This window comes from Durio zibethinus, chromosome 4 (genome assembly GCF_047325235.1).
Source record: "Durio zibethinus cultivar Kanyao isolate XHJ-2024 chromosome 4, ASM4732523v1, whole genome shotgun sequence".
NCBI lineage: Eukaryota > Viridiplantae > Streptophyta > Magnoliopsida > Malvales > Malvaceae > Durio > Durio zibethinus.
In genome coordinates this window covers 12253901-12275825 of record NC_143165.1, presented here as the reverse complement: position 1 = coordinate 12275825, position 21925 = coordinate 12253901, and the positions used below count along the sequence as shown (strand labels likewise).

At 31.0% G+C, this 21925-nt stretch overlaps 2 protein-coding genes across 2 annotated transcripts; both read left to right on the top strand.

Moving 5' to 3' along the window:
• The first annotated feature begins 15221 nt into the window (after positions 1-15221).
• On the top strand, positions 15222-16815 carry LOC111288868 (protein VASCULATURE COMPLEXITY AND CONNECTIVITY-like). The gene is made up of 3 exons (XM_022879826.2): positions 15222-15388; positions 15675-15883; positions 16394-16815. Exons 1-3 carry the CDS (start codon positions 15293-15295, stop codon positions 16602-16604), a joined length of 516 nt encoding a protein of 171 aa, XP_022735561.2. The 5' UTR covers positions 15222-15292; the 3' UTR covers positions 16605-16815.
• Positions 16816-19090: 2275 nt separating this feature from the next.
• On the top strand, positions 19091-20787 carry LOC111288867 (protein VASCULATURE COMPLEXITY AND CONNECTIVITY-like). Its single transcript, XM_022879825.2, has 3 exons — positions 19091-19392; positions 19703-19911; positions 20421-20787. The coding sequence occupies exons 1-3, from the start codon at positions 19297-19299 to the stop codon at positions 20629-20631; spliced, it is 516 nt and encodes a 171-aa protein (XP_022735560.1). The 5' UTR covers positions 19091-19296; the 3' UTR covers positions 20632-20787.
• Positions 20788-21925: the final 1138 nt, after the last annotated feature.

Sequence of the window (21925 nt, the reverse complement as noted above, 5' to 3'; positions counted from 1 at the left end):
CTAACATGGGATCTATTTTTGTTGACCCTATCTTGGTATCGAATCTAGATGACTTAGTCAAACAAAAAAAGTTACGTGGTCAGAGCCAGTTGTGAATGCAAAAATACAAAACAAGTATGACCAACTTGATGAAAGGTTTAAAGCAATAGAGGGTAATGATATCTATGAGATTATTAATGCAATGAGCTTAGTTTGATGCGTGACTTAGTTATCATAATGAAATTCAAAACCCTAGATTTTGAAAAATATGATAGAATGATATGTCCTTTTGCTCATATTACCATGTTCTATCGAAAGATAGTGGGTCATACCTAAAATAACAAGCTCTTAATACACTATTTTTAAGATGATTTAGCTAGATTGATAGTAAAATGGTACATACAACTAGATCAAAATCGAATCCATTCGTGGAAAATTTTAGCCAAAACTTTTATCGTCCAGCATAAGCATGTTTTTGATACAACCCTTGACAGGCTATCATTATAAATATGGAGATAAGGTCAATAAAAACTTTTAAGAAATATGTATATCGATGGAAAGATGCGGTAGCCTAGGTCTAGCCACCACTAATGAAAAAGAGATCATCGTGCTATTTGTCAAAACACTAAAAGCACCATATTATAACAAGTTAGTTGAAAATACAATAAAGAATTTTTCTAGTATGGTGAGAAATGATAGAGAACGCCATCAAGTGCGACAAAATTTAAAGGCTTGAAAAAAAGATAGCAAATAAAAAAAAAGAAGAAGCATAAGACACATTAGTAATTTATGAAAATTTCTTACACCGTTCTTTTGTTCCATGCAACTCAAACCCACCATACCCTTTTTTTTACCCTATTATCAACCAAATATCTTAGTAGTCCTATTATTATTGAGTATCCTAACAGTCACCACACAAGCTAAGCTTTAGTCCTCAACTACCCAATTACATTTTTATACTTTCAACTCAACCATTTGCCCAACCAACCTATCGAACCAATAATCAAAATGACCTATAAAACAACTATAATAAAGAGAAACCTTAGTTTGACCCAATTTTTATATCTTACACCGATTTGTACCCCTAGCTATTGAAAGGTCACCTTATTGCCCTTACTTGTGTGGTACCATTAAAGTGACCTTATTGAAGTTAGTACAATCCCAATGCCAAGTGCAATTACCATTATAATGTGGTAGGACACTTCATTAAAAATTGCACAACACTTAAACATAAGTTACAATATCTAATAAATGAAGGGCTCTTAACTTTGGATACTAAATTCAAGCTAAATGTTAGTGAAAATCATTGCCAAACCATACTAAAGAGATGATTAATGTTATGGGTAGTGAAAAAGATGTAAGGATTAAAAGATGAGTGATTAAGTGAATACCTTTTTTGAACGAGTGTATGACTATTTGATTGAGATAAGTATGATTTAATCGATATCTTTAGATGACAATAGAAGCCATGAAAACCATAACTAGGTTCGCAAGTACCATGGAGGAATGGTTAGGCATTCAATTAAAAATGTGAAGTCTTTCGATGAATATTACAAGGTTTGATGGACACGATTTTAATAGAATTTTATGATGAGTATGATGAAAGCAGTGTGAATATTATTGAAAAAATTATATCTTCTTCTTAGATGCCAATAACTATTTATGTCTCTAATCCTTTCCTTTACCAAACTGATAAAGTAGTTTCATAAAAGCATGACTGATGTTGAGATGCGATGATCTGATATGACCTTGAATGATCTAGGTATGAAGAATACTGTAAACATACTAGACATAGAAAGAATAACTTGAAAGGCTGGTGTTACACTCTTAAAATGTTAGAAAGGGTCAGAAAAGGAAAAAGTAAGGTAAAAGAAAATGATATAGTAGATAGTCAAAGTACTCAATTGATAATAAGTCTAAAAGTGCAGATTAAATAACTGGTATTAGAGAAATAAGCCTGTGAGTTTTTAAAAATCATTGAGCATAGTGAATATAGTGGGGTTGACCAATTAAACAAATTGCCAGCTCGTATTTCTTTATTATCATTACTGTTAAGTTCAGAACCACACACGAATGCTTTATTGAAAGTGCATAATCAAGCTTATGTCGAACATAATATTTTTGTTAAAAAGGTAGATCACATGGAGAGAAATATTATAGCTTTTAACTTTATTACTTTCAATGATGATAAAACACCTTTAAAGGGATGAGGTAGTGTGAAGGCCCTGTACATTACTATTAAGTGTAAAACCTATATCATGGCCAAAGTATTGATTAATAATGGATAATCTATTAATGTCATGCCTATGACTACATTATCAAAGCTCCTAGTAGACCCCTCTTACATGAGAAACAACCACATGATAGTAAGTGTTTTTTATGGAACACAAAGAAATGTGATCGGTGATTTAAAGATTCTATTACATATTGGCTTATACATCTTCAATGTTTCATTTTGGGTGATGGATATAACACCTATATAGCTATTTACTCAAAAGACTTAGATTTATATGACTGGAGTTGTACCTTTATCTTTACACTAGAAGGTAAAATTTATTATTAAAGGGAAACAAGTTTGTTTAGATGGTGAGAAAGATTTATTAGTGATAAAAATCGTGACCACTCCTTATGTTGAGGTTGTAGAAGAGGTGACCGAATGCTCATTTAGAGCTTTTAAAGTAGTAAATGCTACTTATATTGGAGAAAAGTCAAAGATACCAATCTTTTGATTGTCAAAGACTATAGAATGATGATCAAATAGACTATAGGCAAAAGTTAGCAAGCAAAACAAGGTTTAAGAAAGACTTTACAAGGAATCAAGAAGGTGTTACACATTATTAAAGATAAAGAAAGATGAGGCTTAGGCTACAAGCCTACTATTACTGATTGAAAGAACATGATACTAAAGAAAAAAGAGAAGAAAATGACACGCCTCAAAGGGTACAAGTCAGTTGATAAAAAAATGGTGTTCCTATATCTATACGAGATATTTCACTTTGACGGATATGTCCATTTAGGATCGTCAGAGGTTAAATAATGACCGAGACAATAATGTCAGATTTGATTTCAAAAGTTCAATTCACATTAGCAAGCTTGATAATGATGTTGATTCAAAAGACTATGATTTACTTTATGATTTGTTAAAATGGATAAAACAAGAGAAAAAAATTATGGAACCCCACTAGGAATCTATTGACTTATTGAATTTGAAAGGTGGTGAGATAAGAAAAAAGTTAGAATTGGTACTTCACTATTATTGATTGAGAAATAAAAACAGGTAGATTAATTACAAGAATATGTGGATGTATTTGCATGATTCTATCATGATATACTTGGATTTAGCACAGATGTTGTTGAGTATAGATTGCTTTTAAAACTAGAATGTTGACCAATACAACAAAAATTGAAATGTATGAAGCCAAAAATGTTGCTAAAGATAAATGAAGATTTGAAGAAACAGTTTGATACAAATTTTTTAGAAGTAGCTAATTAACCTGAATGGATAGCTAATATAGTCTCAATTCTTAAAAAAGATGAAAATCTTAGGATGTGTGTAGACTACCGAGACTTGAATAGGGTTAGCCCAAAGGATAATTTCTTGTTGCTTCATATTTATACCTTGTGGATAACACTGCTAGGTACCTTACTTTTTCGTTCATGGATGGGTTTTTCTGGCTATAACTAAATCAAAATGGCCTAAAAATATATAGAGAAAACCACATTTGTAACAATATAAGGTACATTTTTTCATAAAGTCATGCTTTTTGGATTAAAGAATGCTAATGTTACATATCAAAGAGCGATAGTCACCTTTTTTTATGATATGATGCACAAATAAATAGAAGTGTATGTTGATGATATAATAACCAAGTCTTAGAAAAGGGAAGATCATGAAGCCAATCTCAGAAAACTCTTTGAAAGGTTATAGAGATACCAGCTCAAGTTGAATCTAGTTAAATACACATTTGGTGTTAAATCTAAAAAATTATTAGAGTTTATAGTTAGTGAAAAAGGTATAAGAGTATACCTTGATAAGATTTGAGCAATTTATGAGTTGTCAGTGCCACACACGCAAAAGGAATTAAAAGGCTTTTTGGGGTAATTAAATTACATTTTTGCTTCATATCTCAACTTACCTCAAAATGTGATATGATTTTTAAGATGCTTCATAAAAATAATTTAAGTAAATAGGATAAAGAATGCCAAAATGCTTTTAAAAAGATTAAGAAGCATTTGACAAGCCCATCGATATTGATATCATCAGTTGTAAGAATGTCATTGATCTTGTATCTAATGGTGCAAGAGAAATCGATGGGATACGTACTAAGATAAAAGGACAAAATTGGTAAGAAAGAGCATATTATTTACTATTTAAGTAAGAAGTTTATGAAGTATGAAGCTAAGTACTTTCAAATAGAAAAAACATGTTATGCCCTAGCTTGGACTATTCGTAGGCTTATATAGTATATACTCTATCATACGACTTTAAAGATATCAAAGCTGGATCCTCTCAAGTACATTTTTGAGAAACCATCTCTATCGAACAAGATAGTGAGATGATAGGTCATACTTTCAGAATATGATATTGTGTATGTGGCATAAAAATCCATAAAAAAAGTATGACAGTTGATTTTCTTGCTAATCGAACTACAAAAGATTATGAACCCATAAAGTTTGAGTTTTCAAATGAAAACTTAATGACAATTTTGTAGGATGAAAATGAAACACCTGTAAGAAAATTATGGAAGATGTTTTTTAATGGGGCATTTAATATAATGGGGCATAGCATTGGGATAGTGCTAATATTCTTAGAAGGAAATTACTACCTTTGTACTACAAGGTTGGATTTCAATTGCACAAACAATGTTGCTGAATGTAAAGCATGTGCCATGGGTTTGCAGATGGCTATTAAAAAAAGATTGAAACATTAGAAGTATATGAGTATTTAGCCTTGGTAATTTACCAACTAATAGGTGAATAGGAGACCAAGGACCCAAAATTGGTGTTATACCAAAAGCACATAACTAACTTGATAAAACAATTCAAAGAGATCCAATTTTAACATGTTTCTCAAGAGGAAAATCAGATTATTGATGCCTTAGCTATTTTGCCAGCAATGTTCAAGTTAAATGACAATACAAAAATCTAGCCCATTAGAGTACAAATGAGAGATTCATCGACCTACTGTTCAAATGTGGAAGAAGAAGTGGATCAGTGACCATGGTATTATGACATTGTGCTGTATATCAAATGCCAAATTACCCTTAGTAGGCCTTAGAGAATGACAAGAGGATTATTCAAAAATTAGTAGCAAGATTTATGCTTGTTAGAAAAATCATGTACAAGAAGAGTTGAGAATCTTGTATAAGAAAAGTCGAGACCAAATATTGCTAAAGTGTGTAAACACTGTTGAAGTAAGAAAGATACTTAAAGAAGTGCATGAGAAAATTTGTGAAATACATGTCAATGGGCATATAATGGCTAAACAGATTATGAGAATGGTTTAGTATTAGTCTACATTGAAAAATGATTGTATAAGTTATTCCCAAAAGTGCCATAAATGCTAAATTTATGCAGATAAGATTCATTCCTCTCAAGTCCTATTAAATGTTTTGGCACCACCATGGCTTTTCTTTATGTGAAAAATGGATATAATCATACTTATAACCCTAAAAGCTTTGAGCGGGCATCGTTTTATCTTTGTAATAATTGATTACTTCACTATGTAGGTAGAAGCAGTTTCATATGCTAGTATTATGCAATCAGTGATGTGTAAATTCATAAAAAAGAGATAATATACCAATATGGGCTCTAAAAAAGGATCATCTCTAGTAATGCTAGCAACTTGAACAGTAAAATGATGAAAAAGTTATGTGTGCAGTTCAAGATAAAGCATCATCATTCAGCATCATATTGCCCGAAAATGGATGACACGATAGAGGCTAAGAATAAGAACATTAAAAGAATATTAAGAAAAATTATCAATACATATAGAGACTTACTCGAAAAGTTACCTTTTGCCCTACTTGCTTATAGAACATCAATTAGAACCTCCACAGCGACTACCTTGTTTTCACTAATGTATGTGATAGAGGCTGTTTTACCGATCAAAGTGAAAATTCCTTTCTTGAGGGTTTTGATCGAGGTAAAATTGAATGAAGTAGATTGTGTTCGAGACTATTTCGAACAACTAAATCTTATTGAAAAAAAAAAGCTTTTGACACTCAATCATGGGCAGATGTACCAAAGAAAAATTATACGAGCACATGACAAGAAAATACAACCTTGGTGCTTTTGTAAAAGTGAATTGGTTTTGAAAATAATTTTGCCAATTCAACCTGATAGTAGAGGAAAATGGACACTCAATTGGGAAGGTCCATACATGGTAAATAAGGCATTCTCTAATAGAGCTCTGATCTTTACAAAAATGAATGGTGATAAATTGTCAAATCTTGTGAATTCTAACACTATTAAGAAAAATTTTGCTTTAAAAAAAAAGAGAAGAAAAATAAAAAAATAAAAAAAAGATGATTCAGATTGAAAACTTGAAAAAGGTTGTTTAAACCAAAAAAAGAATCATTTAAACTAAAAAACTGAAAAGGCAACTTAAATAAAGGTGGAGTTAAAAGAAAACCCTTAAAAGAATAAAATGATAGTACACAACTGAACGAATTGATGTAAGAGTTATGGGAAATGACTTTTAGGGGCAAGTTTCCATTAGTTGTAAGAGTAGGGCAATGATTAGTTGTATGAGATTAAACATAGTAAAATCACAAATGTAATATGTTTTTTGGAAATAATCTGGTCCAAGTAGGTTAAGGTCATTAATACCTTCATCGTTTAAAGAACTGATATTTGATTTTTGAAATTTTTTTGAATTACCTATTCTTTATGTTTCAAAAAGCTCATTTTCCTCTTTTTAAAACCAAAATAAATACCCTATTGTTGGCTAAATATTCAACCTTGAACATGGAATCATTGCATTTGTCACTTAAAATTAAGATAATGAATGATAACGTTCATGATAGACTAACGTGTTGTTAAAAAGAGGGTGTAAGGATGATAGAAAATAGCAATGCAAGGTAATAAGAAAAATGAAATAAAACATTGATTGGTTTTCAAGAAAACAAAAAGAAATAAAAGTGAATAGAGAAAAAAAGAGAATTCAGAGGAGGTTTTAGGGCAAGCAAGAGTCAAATGAGTCTTTCTAAAGTTTGAGATTCCAAAATAAGAGGAAAAAAAACAATTAGATGAAAAATGATAGATTCAGAAAGATAAGAATACTAAAAGCAGCTTTTAAAGTATGAAAAAATAGAACCAATCTCAAAATTAAATTAATATGAATGGAAACGTATGATTTAAATCATTGATTGCATTTTCATCTTTCTAATTCATCACAATCATTATATGCATTGCATACATTTTTATAATAAGTTGTATTGAGGGTCTCTTTATGAGACATCAAAAAGAAGTAGAATGTGTTTTTTTTTCAAAACAAGCCCTAAAGATGAAAGGTTACCCCTAGCATGATCCTTAAAACCTTGACTAGCAATTTATAGAGCACTCGAATCACTTATCGACTTACGGTTCAATACCGATCCTTTTCATTTTTTTAACTTATAGCTCAGTCCTAGTCATTTTTACTCTTCGACTGTGGTTTAATCCTAATCACCTTTATTCTTTGACTCGCGGTTTAATCTTAGTTATTTTTATTTTTTAATTTACAGCTCAGTTTCAGTCATTTTTATTTTTTGATTTATGATTTAGCCCCGATCATATTTATTCTTCAACTTAAGACTTAATCCTATCATTTTCACTTTTTGTGACTAAATCTCAGTCATCTTTATTCATCGATTCGTGATTCAATTTTAGTCATATTTATTTTTTGACTTGCTATTTAATCCCAGTTATTTTTATTTTTTGACTCAAGGTTTAATCCTAATCTTCTTTATCTTTTGACTTACGGTTCAATCTCGATTATCTTCATTACTCAACTTGCGGTTCAATCTCGATCACGTTCATTTCTCGACTCGCGCTTTAATCTTGATCATCTTTATTCTTTAACTTATGGCTTAGTCCCAGCATCTTTACCCTTCGACTTGTAGCTCAATCTTAGTCATATTTATTCTTCAACTTGAGGTTCAATCTCGATCATTTTCATTCTTCAACTTACGGTTCAATCTTAATCATATTTATTCTTTGAGTCATATTTTAATCACAATCATTTTCATTTCTTGACTTGCTGCTCAATCTTAGTCATATTTATTCTTCAACTAACGATTCAATCTCAATCATATTTATTTTTTGACTAGTCATTTAATCCTAGTCATCTTTTATTTTTGGTTCCTAATTCAGTCATGAGTATTCTTGTTCACAACTTGTGTAGCAATTCTAATTATTTTTCATAGTTTATGAACTTTTTAACTTTTCAAAATATAATTAAAAAATAAAGAAAAAAAATGAAAAGATCAAAAATAAAAAAAAAAACAAACAAACAAAGAAATAAACAAAATCAAGCAAAAATGTAAAAAATATCAAAAATATAAAAAGATAAGAAGATAAAAGTTCTCTGTCACTCGGAAGCATCATTTGGACAAATTTGTTATCTATGTCTTTGTATTATTTTTTATTCTCACAAAATATGCAAAAAAAGATAGCTGCAAACAGTGAATTTTATCTGAAACATTTTGACACGATTAACTCGGGCCCTTTTTTAAAATATGGGCCAGAACCATTAATTTTGACTTGCTATATTGATCATTTTGAGGGCTCATTTGTGGCTTAAAAGAAAGCCCAAAGTGTGGCCTATAATACACTTTATGAAGCCCAAAGTGGAGCCCAAAATCAACCTAAATCACGCTCAATCTATGGCCTATTTTAAGAAAGGTTTAAATAAGGAAATTCAAAACAAAAACAAATTGAAGGCCCAAACATAGAAAAGCTAAATAAACCCAAAGGAAGAAATGAAGAGTGGGCCTATTCAAGTAACGTGGACTTGTATGAGGTGGGGGGTTGTGAAGAATAAGTGTAGAAAATGTCACATGTGGGATATAAGAGGTTTCAAGAGCAAGTTACAAAAAAGGGAAAGAAAGTGAAGGCCATCTTGATGATGTGTAATCTAAACATCATGCCTTCCTTTCTAATAATTAACTTACCAAGCTGTTTGAATTAAATATAATAAAGCAAAATTACCACAATATGCTTAGAGAATATCAAGAGTGACAAAAAAATAGTTACATTAAATAATAATTTTTTACTATCCAAATCTTGGTATAATCTAATCCCTTCTTGGTATGGCCATGATTTTTTTTTTCCTTGAACTCTCAACATTGATTTATGCAATTGATTAGAATAGTTAATTTAATAACAAAATAGAATTTATTCATAGAAATGAAAGACATATATGAAAAAATCAACAGTGGCCTATAGTTCACATAAAAGAGTTAATATAATATACAGAACTTATACATAATAATAATTAAAGAAAGATGTGTAATAAACAACTTTATATATCTTGTTAACATGTTTTGTTTTTGCACCATTAGCATTTACGAGCTTTGTTTTCTTTTTTTAAAGCCTTAGAGTTTCATCAATAAAAACAAATTTGCTTGTTTCGAACATCTTAACCTGTTGTGGCCTTTTTCATGACAATAACCACATATCATCTTCCTCGTTATCCTTGACATTTTGGTTCCACTCTTTCATTCAAGTGGTTCCCTTATTCTTTTCTTAGCAAGTTTACCAGACATTTTTTTGACCAATGGAGGAAGAACTAATCCATGAATGGATTTGGGCCAAAACAATATTCTTTTAACAGGGTTTAACATGTACTTATATGCATATAAATATGTTTCCCTATTAAACTATAAACTTAAATAATAAAGAGGATCTGATCCTTCATATAGTATTGCACTTATAGCATGTTCACAAAGAAGCCCACTTATGTCCCACTTCTTACATGAAAATGAATGTTGCTGAAAAATAATAGTGTAACTCTCTTTTTATTTCAAATACATTCTCCCATTAAACTTCATAGCTAACACCTCTTAACTATTCAACCTTCTACTTAACAAAGAGCCTTCTTGACTTTTCAAGTTTATCTATAATCCTTGGTGTATAATCAATCTTTTATTTGCCTACTTAGTCCTTTTTTTGAACCAATCTCTTCATTACATATAGTCTTATATCCTCTAACATGCTAATGATTAGCTTACACCTAGCTTCCAAAATCATACCATTAAAAGTTTCACAAATGTTATTATCAATTCCATTACATTTAATAATCTCACCAAAGAAAGTTTAGCATCAATTTTGGACTGGCCATTTCTCTAATGAATCTTTTTTTGTATTCAAACCTCCCTAAATGCTTTTCATAACTTGTAACTATTTTTATAACTGTGGCTGGTTAGATGACTTAGCACATTTTCAGAATTATAATTGCAGGTATTTTCCCCTATGTTTCTTTCTCCACCTAGATAGATGTGCCTAGCGCACATCTTTTACTTAACAAAAAGCAAAATGCCCCTAACATATCTTATTAAACCCTATTAAGAAAAACAAAAGGGGTATTAGCATAATCATTAACCATTTACAATAGATAAAAAATAATATACTTTAATTTGTATACCTTTTCCATATCACTTATTACTGATTATCCAAGTCCACTTTCAATATTTAAATTAGCACACAATTGATCAAAAAACCATCTCCAGTAGGCAGTATTCTCTTTATCCATAATAGCCCATGCATTTAGGAACATTTGATTATTCCCATCCTTCCCCACGGCTGTAAGTAGTTGCTTCTTAACTAGTCCTTTAAGGAAACACCCATTAAGTCTAATAGTATATTTACAACCCCCTAAAAATCCTTACTTTAAAGCTCTAAAACACACATATATCTTTTCAAATGTAAGCACTTCATCAAGGGCTGTTTGTTTAGATGTAACAAAAATAGTGCTTTCAAGATTTGTTAAATTTAGCCTATCCATATAATCATTCAAAACATTAAATTCTTGTTTCTAATTTTCTTCCATTTTCTTAATCACACTACTTTTCACTACTCTATGCACAAAAACAATAACCTCTAACTTCTTTCTCACAATTACCCTCAAATGCCTAAGCTTAATGAAAGGCATAGTAGCAATTTTTCCCCATATTTTCTTGCAATCACAAGGGTTGTTACCCTTCTATTTTTTAATGTGGGCATGTATAAATGCTCAGACACATGTTTTAACCATATATGTCCTTTTACTATTACACCAAGAGCATATAATAGCTCACTTATAGCAATTGCCATTACATATTGCTTGAACTCTTACTTTATCATTCTTTATGAACTTAAATCTTTTTCTTGTTGAAAATTCACACAAAGCATCTTTAAACTACCTTAGATTTGAAAATTTAAATCTAAGCTAAAAATCTATAAATGACAATCCTAGAATATAATAAGAACTGCTAGATTGAAATTTATGTATCATCTACATTAGACTAATCACTAGTGTCTTTGTAACTGTCAGGGTCTATTGATTTAAATTATTCACTGATGCACCCATCAACCTTATCAATTTCATGACCTTTACCTACTGCATTACCTTTAACACCAGCATTACCTTCACTACCGACATTACCTTCACTACTAGTATTACCCTCAGGACTCTCATTACCATCATTATGCTTATTATTAACATCTGATTCACCAACACAAAATTATTTTACCTTTTCATAATATGCCTTTATATTTTACCTAGCAACCTCCAACTCATCATCATTATATGAATCATCATTACTCAGCCATTTTGCATCAATCAAATAATTATCACCAACATCACTTGAATCTATTTTCTCATGACTAACATAGCTAACAGTCAAATTAAATTCATTTACATCCAAGTTATCTTTCAGTTTTTTGGCATTCCTATCATCTACATGCCATACATCCTTACCTTTGACATGGTCATTAGTCACATTCTGCTCATTTTCATTCTTTTTATCTCCTTTCAAATCATTTTAAAAATCACTTAAGGTAGGTGTATATTGTCTAATAGGCCCAGTACTCTCAATCATCACTACCTCATCATCATTTAAGTCATTTACACATTCACCAACTTTAATTGGTTCAAGCAGAGCATTTGAAATTTCACTATCAATTTGACAATCTGAATGTTCTACATATATATCTATGGGTTTACCTAATCTTAACTGACCATTAAAATCTATCATACTTTCATCTGCTTTTGTTAACAACTTCAACTTTGTACTTAATGTTTACCTGTCGATATAGTAAACTTTAACCTTATTAGACAAATCATAACCTAAAAACTTCACCGTTCGTAGTATTGTCTATTAACAAATTTGATCAAGTTCCTCATCAAATTCATTTACATACCCAATCACATATCTAACACCTGTATGAGTTGTTTTGAAATTACCTCCATGATGGTATCTTACTTTGCATAGTGCCTAACTCATACTAACAAGTGATAACAGACAAAAATGAAATAATTAAATAAATATATGTTCATCGTACAAATAAACAAATAATTTACATAAATTATTAAACAAACATAGCATATGACAAACAACACTTATTTGCATCAATTTCAAAAACCAATGTATCAATAGCAATAACTATTATGCAACAGATGCATAAAACAGTCTAAATCTTTTCTAACATTGCAAATAACAATTGAAAAAGGGTCACACCTAAGACAACACAAAGGGGCCGCATACCACTACCAAACAACCTTTATGACAATTGAAGATAAATCACACATGAAATAGGGTCACACACAAAGACAACAAAAATGGCCCCTACCACATCGAATATTTTAAATCACATACCTACAAAAAAAAGTAACAACCCAAGTATCAGCAACAACAAATATGCCAAAAATGAAGTCAAACCCTCTTATTAAAAATGTAGTAAAACCCAAAACCTTATTTCTAATTTGATAAGCATAACAGTAACAAACCTGGGTAAAAATGGTGACAATTGAAAATTAAACCAATTTGGGCATTGTTCATCATTGTCCTTTTTTTTCTTCGAACTTGTTTAGGGTTTCAATTTGGATTTGAAAAAAACAAGAGATTGCACAAGTGTACGAACCCTAAATGATTTTACTAAAATGATTGGAAAAAAAAAACGATTGGAGATTTTACTAAGTTTTTGTCTAATAGTTTAGTTTTTTTTTTTTTTTTTGGCTTTGGGAAACAATGGATGGGGAAAACGATATGTTTTCTTTTTGTTTAAGTTTTTTTTTTTTTAAATTAGATTTAGTTTAATTATTTTTTAAAAAATTTCATTAATACAAATAGACATATTCACATGGACAAATAAAATCCATGTAAGTTACAAGATCTAATCAAAGTCATTCATTGCGATAGATTATCATAGTCAATGCCACATCAATATGGTCAATGGCCACATCAGCAAATTTAATGAAGATTCAGTAACGATGTCATCAATTACACTAACATTACTAAGTTGAATCAGTACAATTGTCACGGACCTAAGGGGGAGTCCTGAATCCCACATCGAACATAATAGGAAGGTCCCTGGGGTATAAAAGGGTTCACACCATCTCCGCCTTGTGAGGCGCCTTTTGTAGGACAAAACCGTGAGGCCAGGGGGCCAGAGCGGACAATACCTCACAAGGGTGTGAACCGTGGCGAAAGGCTGATCTGGGACGCCGGAAGGGTGAATGCCCGGGTCCCGGAGCCGCGCGGGTTCGGAGCTTGAGTCTCGACCCGTGACAAGTGGTATCAGAGCCAGCCCTAAACCGTTCGATCCACGCCGAGCGCCTCGAGGGAGGTAGGCAGGGTGGCCGGCCTCCGTGACGAGGGCGTCACGAGGTTGGGTGCGGGAGAATGTCACGGACCTAAGGGGGAGTCCTGAATCCCACATCGAACATAATAGGAAGGTCCCTGGGGTATAAAAGGGTTCACACCATCTCCGCCTTGTGAGGCGCCTTTTGTAGGACAAAACCGTGAGGCCAGGGGGCCAGAGCGGACAATACCTCACAAGGGTGTGAACCGTGGCGAAAGGCTGATCTGGGACGCCGGAAGGGTGAATGCCCGGGTCCCGGAGCCGCGCGGGTTCGGAGCTTGAGTCTCGACCCGTGACACAATGACTTGATTTCTTCAAATTATTTAATAAGGACTAAAGTTCAAATTCTATATAATTACAAAGATCAATCACATAATTTGACCAATTAAGCTAGGATTTGAATTTAACTTTTTGAATTAAAAAATACATACACTTACCACTAAATTAAATGCTATCATTGAACTAAATGCACAAATGCGCCTGTCTAACCGAATGAAGTGATAAAGAAGAGCTCTAGCATAGAGAACCCAATTATCTGGTGAAATTTTCTTTGTCTATCAATTGAATTCTTACATGAATTCCAAGAAAAAAATTTTAAAAAAAAATAGCTGCCATGTTTATGTGTAGAGAACCCCATCTCCTTCATCGGCCTCAATTATTGTTTTTCTTTGTAATTTTTTGAAATTCAAAATGGTGAACGTCAAGTGACCATACCTGCTGCATGCCTAAAAGGCTTACAAATTGTTTTGAGAGCACTTTTCAATTTGGAGCACTTGATTTTCACTGACGTGCTAAAACCATGGCCTGATTGATGCCGCAAAATCCATGATTCAAGTCACATGTTTGACATGGGCTGTCTGAGGATTTAGAGCAGAGTTCTATGTATCCCCGGGGCCCAACCACGTGTGGGGAATCTAGCTGAAATAATCAGACAATCAGTCCTCTGAGAAAGAAATTCCTCCTGCTTCCAAACAGTTGGAAAGGAAGAAATTGCCAAGTGCAAAATCGTCAATATGAGAGAGAAAAGAACAAAACAAATATTATACCTATGTGTTTATTTATTTATTTTGCATTAAACATGTATAAAATATAAAAATTATCATGTTATAATTCATGTCAATATATTAAATATAAAATATATTTTTTTGATTTTTGTCAAATTCATAAAAAATTTTTATTAAAATTTTAAATTATATCATTATTATTTTTTTTTCTAATTGTGTTAGTATTTAAAATGCCCAAGTCTAAAAAATATTTGTAGATAGGAAAAGAAGTTGGTATTTCTTTGTTACATTAAGTTCCTTTTATGAAAATAAGGAAAGAAAACTATGGTTTGTATGAAAAAATACTTTACCCCCCTAAGCTGTCCTTTCTCTAGTGAACCTATTTCTTTGAAATTTTCTATAAAACGCTAATCTGCTCCTCCCTTATTTCCTTCACATATTCATCATTATCATGCCCCATTGCTATTTGGTTTGAGGTTGTGGAAATGGCAAAAGCAGGTGTTTTTGTTTGTCTTGTGATTGTTATTGTGGATGCAGCTGCTGGTATTCTCAGCATTGAAGCAGAAATGACCAAAAACAAGGTACATCCATCTTTTTTTACAAGCTTTCTTTGATATCTGATCACAGTAGCCGATCCATATGTATAAATAGGGTGTTTATGAATACCTCAAAAAATTGAAAAATAGGAAAATTTGAAAGAAAATTTTTACACCCTAAAATTTTTCTCTTTCCATCGATAAAATTGAAAAATATGTGGATAGTTTTTTATATATATTATAAGTGAACAATCCCGAAAAAATTCTCACAAAATACTGGACAAGACATGTGAATGTACTAATCTGGATCAAGGTTTACTATGTTTAACAGGCGACAAGGTACATGAGTATGAAGAGATTTGAGTGTCAAGAGCCAAATGATCAAGCTTTCAAGCTTGGGTTAGCTCCAGCTACTCTACTAGCTTTATCCCGTGTTACTGCCAACTTGCTTGGTGGCTGCATGTGCATTTGTTGCACAGAAGAGCTTGAAAGATCATCTGCTAATAGGCAATCCTGGTTCGGGTGCCTCGTTCTTTCTTGGTATGCTTACTTTCACAATTTCATTTTACCTTTTTGTTGATAATCAAGGACTAAATAATGAGTGAAATATAGGGGAATACTACAACAAATTAAAATTTATTGTCTAACCAAAAGGGATTGGTTGAGTTTGTAAGGTTCGAATATTTTACTTATAAGGATTAGATTTGAATCATGCTGCCAGCAGTCTCCTTTGGTGGGTTCTGTAAATCCAATGTAAGTCATTTATAAAACCTGCGATCTGTCTTGACTTTGAAATGGGGAAACCTCCTCTCAGCTTAAATTTTTTGTACCAAAAAAATTTCATTGTCTAACCTTCCCCCTTGGGAATGGCATGCAAATGAAATAAATAAAGCTGAATTAAATTTATACTCCGAGCACCTCAGGATTTCGGGTTAATTTCAATGGAACTCTCATGCATGTGTGCAAAATTTTCCTTTTAATTTGATATGAAACTCATTGGCTTTAATGAAGCAGAACCAAACTAAAAATGTTTATGATGCTGATTATCAGGATTGTAGCAGCTGTTGGATTTCCAACCCTGATTATGGGAATGCTAGAGAATTCCAAATCAAAAGGGTCATGCCAGGTTTTGCATCATCATTTTCTATTTGTTGGAGGGATATTGTGCTTTATACATGGCTTGTCAAGTGTTGCATTCTATGTTTCTGTAACTGTTACCTTTGAAAGGGGAAGTAGCCATGGACTAGAAGGAGACCCTTAAATCCTCTAATTTTCAGACTTGGGGTGAGTGTCAGATACGGATATATTTAATTTTTTTTTATGTATTTAAAGGGTTGGACTTAATGTCCATATCCGTTGGATATGTGTACCAAACAAATATTTCAAGAAAAAGGAAAAATCAAACCACTATAGCTTAAATCTTCATGATATCCCTCATCAATTTTCAACCAAATTTGAATATCAAAAACTAAAAGAAATTAGTGAGATAACCATAATTTTGAACTAGAAAATTTGTCCAGTTACACCCGAGCTCACTTTTTTATTTTAAAATAATATAAATTATTTGAATTTAATTTTACTTATTTCTTTATTTATGTATGAAAATATAAAAAATTGTCAATTACAATATTTTCAATATTTTCATTTTAAGAGTTTTTTTTTAATTAAATATCTTTTACTATTTAATTTAATTTAGTAAACAATAAGCAAATTGATATGTTTTAAGAGGTTTTAAAAAAAACTCATATTCCCTTTCTTTTTTGTTAGATTTTTTTTGGTAATTTTTAAAAACATTTTTCTTTTTTTAATAAAAATTTTTATAAAAAAATAAAATATTAGTCTCCTAAGGGGCTAATTAATTTAGGAGACGATTTTTAATTATAGTATATAGTAATAAATGTAAGTATTTATATGTGTATATATATATATTAAATTGATTATTAGTATTTTATTATTTTTGTCATGTTTTCATAAAAATATTTATTTGAGAAATAGCTTTATTAAAAAATTATAAATTTTTATAACAATTTTCTTTTTTAAATAATTTTTTTTTTTTATAAAAATTACAATAGAAGTATGATAAGAAGACTAATTATTTAACATCTAAGAGTCTATTATTATATATGTAAAAAAAAAAAAATGGTCTACCATTATATATAGTTATAGATTTAATTATATGTGGATAATTGCCTTCAATACTTAGGTGAACAAAATGAAAAAAGATCATCTCGAAGTTTCCACTACTTTATTTAAGGGTCAATAATGCACGTTCATCTAAATGTATGGTTGATATTTGTTCATATCTTTTTTACCTTTTTAATTAATTTTTATTTATTTTCATATTTAATTTAAAATCATTAAATTTTAATCATGAATTTAGATAAATATGCATTATTTATTGGCAATTAGATAAATTAGTGAAAAATTTCACTACTTCTTAGTAAAGATGATCATTTCTAAAAAAAAAAATTCCAAATTGGTGTTGTCACTTTCTATGTAAAACTAAAAAAAGCCATGCACATATTTAATACAATAATTTTATACCCAATTTAACCCTCACATCATATTTTAAGACAAATATTAATTGTTCATAAATTAGATTTTAATTTTCTAAGAGACAACTTTAATCTATTGTATGGATTTGAAACTGGAAAATTGGCTTCCATTGATAATCAAATTCCATTTTTTTTTTCTTTTTCTGTTAGTTGCAAAAGGACTTACCTAATAAAGCTAGGGTTTGAATTTCATTCAGACAGGACAGGACAGCATTTTGCCTTGTTAGATAAAGAGAATAGGAAAGGCAATCACTTTTGCAAAAGCTTGGAAGTACAACAGACATTTTAATGAAAAATTTCTTGTTAAGTGATATAAAGAGATGTGAGGCAATTAGCTTCTCGTAGTATTGTAACAACTACAATTAAACTACGATACAAAAACTAATTTGTAATTATCAACATTGCAAAAGGAATCAAGATTAGGAAAAAGTCTCCTTCCTTTTATCAGTCTTTTCCAATCATTTTGATCCAAAGAAGTTACCTAGCTTTGATCTATGTGAATTGACCTCGAGACATAATCTCACTAGATAACATCCTAAACTAGGGATTCGTTTAGATTCCATCGCATTAAAACTGTACCGTATGATGTATTTGGATAACACTTTACCAGTGTAATTGCATTGCTCTCCAGTTTTTTACTGGAGGGAAAGGGGCCAATGGCCCAGGACCCTTAAGCATTAGAGTAATTTAATGTAAAATTGAAAAAAAAAAGTTTTGAATTATGATAGTTAACTGGTTTTAGTGAAACAAACCAGAGTCATATTCAATTTCACTATTACAAATTAATCTCGTTGCTATTTTTTTTTTTTTAATTTTATTGTCCACCCAAATGGATCTTGAAACTATAAAAAAAGTGTTATAAAAGTATACATCAATATGAAAAAGAAAAGGGCTGATATGAACGAGTGCAAAATCATCAATTATATGAGAGAGAAAAGAAGAAGAGAAATATTATACATTTATTTATTTATTTTGTGTCAAATAAAAATAAAATGCAAAAATTATTATGTAATAATTTATGTCGACACGTCAAACATAAAGTACATCTTTTGATTTTTGTCAAATTCATATATGATTTTTGTTAAAATTTTAAATCGTGTTTTTATTTTTTATTTATTTTTTTTGTGTCTGTTAGTATTTAAAGTGCCCAAGTCTAAGAAATAATTGTAGTTAGGAAAAGAAATTGGTATTTCTTTGTTACTTAAGTTCCTTTTATGAAAATAAGGAAAGAAAATTATGGTTTGTATGAATAAATACTTTACCCCCCCCAAGCTGTCCTTTCACTAGTGAACCTGTTTCGTTGAAATTTTCTCTAAAAGCCTAATCTTCTCCTCCCTTATTTCCATCACATATTCATCATTATCATGCCCTATTGCTATTTGGTTTGAGGTTGTGGAAATGGCAAAAGCAGGTGTTTTTGTTTGTCTTGTGATTGTTATTGTGGATGTAGCTGCTGGTATTCTCAGCATTGAAGCAGAAATGACCAAAAACAAGGTACATCCATCTTTCTTTTACAAGCTTTCTTTGATATCTGATCACAGTGGCGGATCCATATGCACAAATAGGGTGTTTATGAATACCTCAAAAAATTGAAAAATAAGAAAATTTGAAAGAAAATATTTACACCCTAAGAATTTTCTCTTTCCATCGATAAAATTGATAAATATGTGGATAATTTTTTACATATATTATAAGTGAACATTCCACACAAAAATCCTGGATCCTGCACTGTCTGATCATCACAAATTGCTTGGCAAGACATGTAAATTTACTATTCTGAATCAAGGTTTACTATGTTTAACAGGTGACAAGGTACATGAGTCTGAAAAGCTTTGAGTGTCAAGAGCCGAATGATCAAGCTTTCAAGCTTGGGTTAGCTGCAGCTACCCTACTAGCTTTATCCCATGTTACTGCCAACTTGCTTGGTGGCTACATGTGCATTTGTTGCACAGAAGAGCTTGAAAGATCGACAGCTAGCAGGCAATCCTGGTTCGGGTGCCTCGTTCTTTCTTGGTATGCATGCTTTTACAATTTCATTTTTCCTTTTTTATGATCATCATCAGGACTATATAATGAGTGAAATATAGGGGAATACTACTGCAAATTAAAATTTATTATCTAGCCAACGGGATTGATTGAGTTGATAAAGTTCGAATACTTTACTTATGAGGATTAGATTCAAATCTCGCCGCCAGCGGTTTTTTTTGGTGAATTCTGTAAATCTAATGTAAGTTATTTATGAAGCTTGCGGTCTATCTTGACTTTAAAATGGGAAAACCTCCTTTCACCTTATATTTCTGTGCCAAAAAAAATTCATTGTCTAATCTTCTGCCTTGAGAATGGCATGCAAATGAAATAAATAAAGCTGAATTAAATTTATACTACAAGCACCTCAGGATTTCAGGTTAATTTCTATGGCATCCTCATGTTGTGTGCAAAATTTTACTTTTAATTCAATATGAAAGTCATTGGCTTAAATGCTGCAGAACCAAACTAAAAATGTTTATGGTGCTGATTATCAGGATTGTAGTAGCTGTTGGATTTCCAACCCTGGTTATGGGAATGCTAGAGAATTCCAAATCAAAAGGGTCATGCCAGGTTTTGCATCATCATTTTCTATTTGTTGGAGGGATATTGTGCTTTATACATGGCCTGTTAAGTGTTGCATTCTATGTTTCTGTATCTGTCACCTTTGAAAGGGGAAGTAGCCATGGACTAGAAGGAGACTCTTAAATCCTTTGTTACTTGAACTTGGGGTGAGTGTCAGATATGAGTATATTTAATTTTTTTTTTATATATTTGAAGGATTGGACTTCAATGTCCATGTCTGTTAGATATTGTAGGAAACAAATACTTCAGAAGAATGAAAAATCCCACCAACATATTTTTCAGGCAAATTTGGATATCAAAAACTCAAAGAAATTAGTGAAATAACCATAATTTTAAATCTGAAACTGGAAACTTGTCTTCCATTGATGATCAAATTCCTTTTTTTTTTTGGGAGGGTTAGTTGAAAAAGGACTTACATAATCAAGCTAGAGTGTGAATTTCGTTTAGACAGGTTAGGACAACATTGTCCCTTGTCTGTTAATGGAAGTAAAAAAAGCAGAATAGGAAAGGCAATCACTTTTGCAAAAGCTTGGAGGTACAGCAGACCTTTTAATGGAAATTTTGTTGCTAAGAGATATGAAGATATATGAGGCAGTTAGCCTTTCTTACAATTCTAACAACTACAATTAAAACTATAATGCAAAAACTAATTTGTAATTTAAACATTGTGAACGGAATCAAAATTAGGTAAAATGTTATTCCGTTTTATTCGTCTTTTTCAACCATTTTGATCCAAAAAAATTAGTATTATTGTTTTCAAATTTATCGTCAATCTAAATAGATTTTGAAGCCATAAAAAGAAGCGTTATAAGATTTCAAGTTTAAAGAAAAGCTACTGTAGCAGCGAGATAAAGACCAAACCTCAAGATCATTTCTTTTCTGTTTTTCTTTTGGTTCTAACACGAAGAAATAAGATAAGTTACTTCCAATATCCTCCATAAATTAAGCTAAAAACATGATCAACTTCCATGAGAATGGAAAATTAGACATGGTTAAGCATGGTCTCTTCCATAATTCATCATAATAGCAACATCAATAGCCAAATTATGACAATCATTTTTGGATTAGTACCCATGTTGCTTGATTATTCATTATTGGTTCATTTATCAATCACTAAGTTTTAAATTCAAACATGAAAAATCTAACATCTAACGAAATTTAAGAGTTAGTGCCTGTTTGAGAACTTTAAAAAATTGGAAAATTAAGGGTAGATTTGATGAATTATATATTTGTATCATGTAAAATATTAAAATTTATGTATTATATCACATTTTATATGATAATTACATATCATTTTTCGTATCAATACGAAAATATGAAATATTTTTTTTTAATTTTATTAAATTCATATATAATTATGATTAAAATTTTAAATATATTATTTTTATATTTTATTAATATAGGTTTACTTTCAAGA

Coding starts and splice junctions, on each gene's coding strand:
- LOC111288868 (XM_022879826.2), top strand. CDS start 15,293: ATGGCAAAAGCAGGTGTTTTTGTTTGTCTTGTGATTGTTATTGTGGAT. Junction 15,389..15,674: donor CAGAAATGACCAAAAACAAG/GTACATCCATCT, acceptor TATGTTTAACAG/GCGACAAGGTACATGAGTAT. Junction 15,884..16,393: donor GGGTGCCTCGTTCTTTCTTG/GTATGCTTACTT, acceptor GCTGATTATCAG/GATTGTAGCAGCTGTTGGAT.
- LOC111288867 (XM_022879825.2), top strand. CDS start 19,297: ATGGCAAAAGCAGGTGTTTTTGTTTGTCTTGTGATTGTTATTGTGGAT. Junction 19,393..19,702: donor CAGAAATGACCAAAAACAAG/GTACATCCATCT, acceptor TATGTTTAACAG/GTGACAAGGTACATGAGTCT. Junction 19,912..20,420: donor GGGTGCCTCGTTCTTTCTTG/GTATGCATGCTT, acceptor GCTGATTATCAG/GATTGTAGTAGCTGTTGGAT.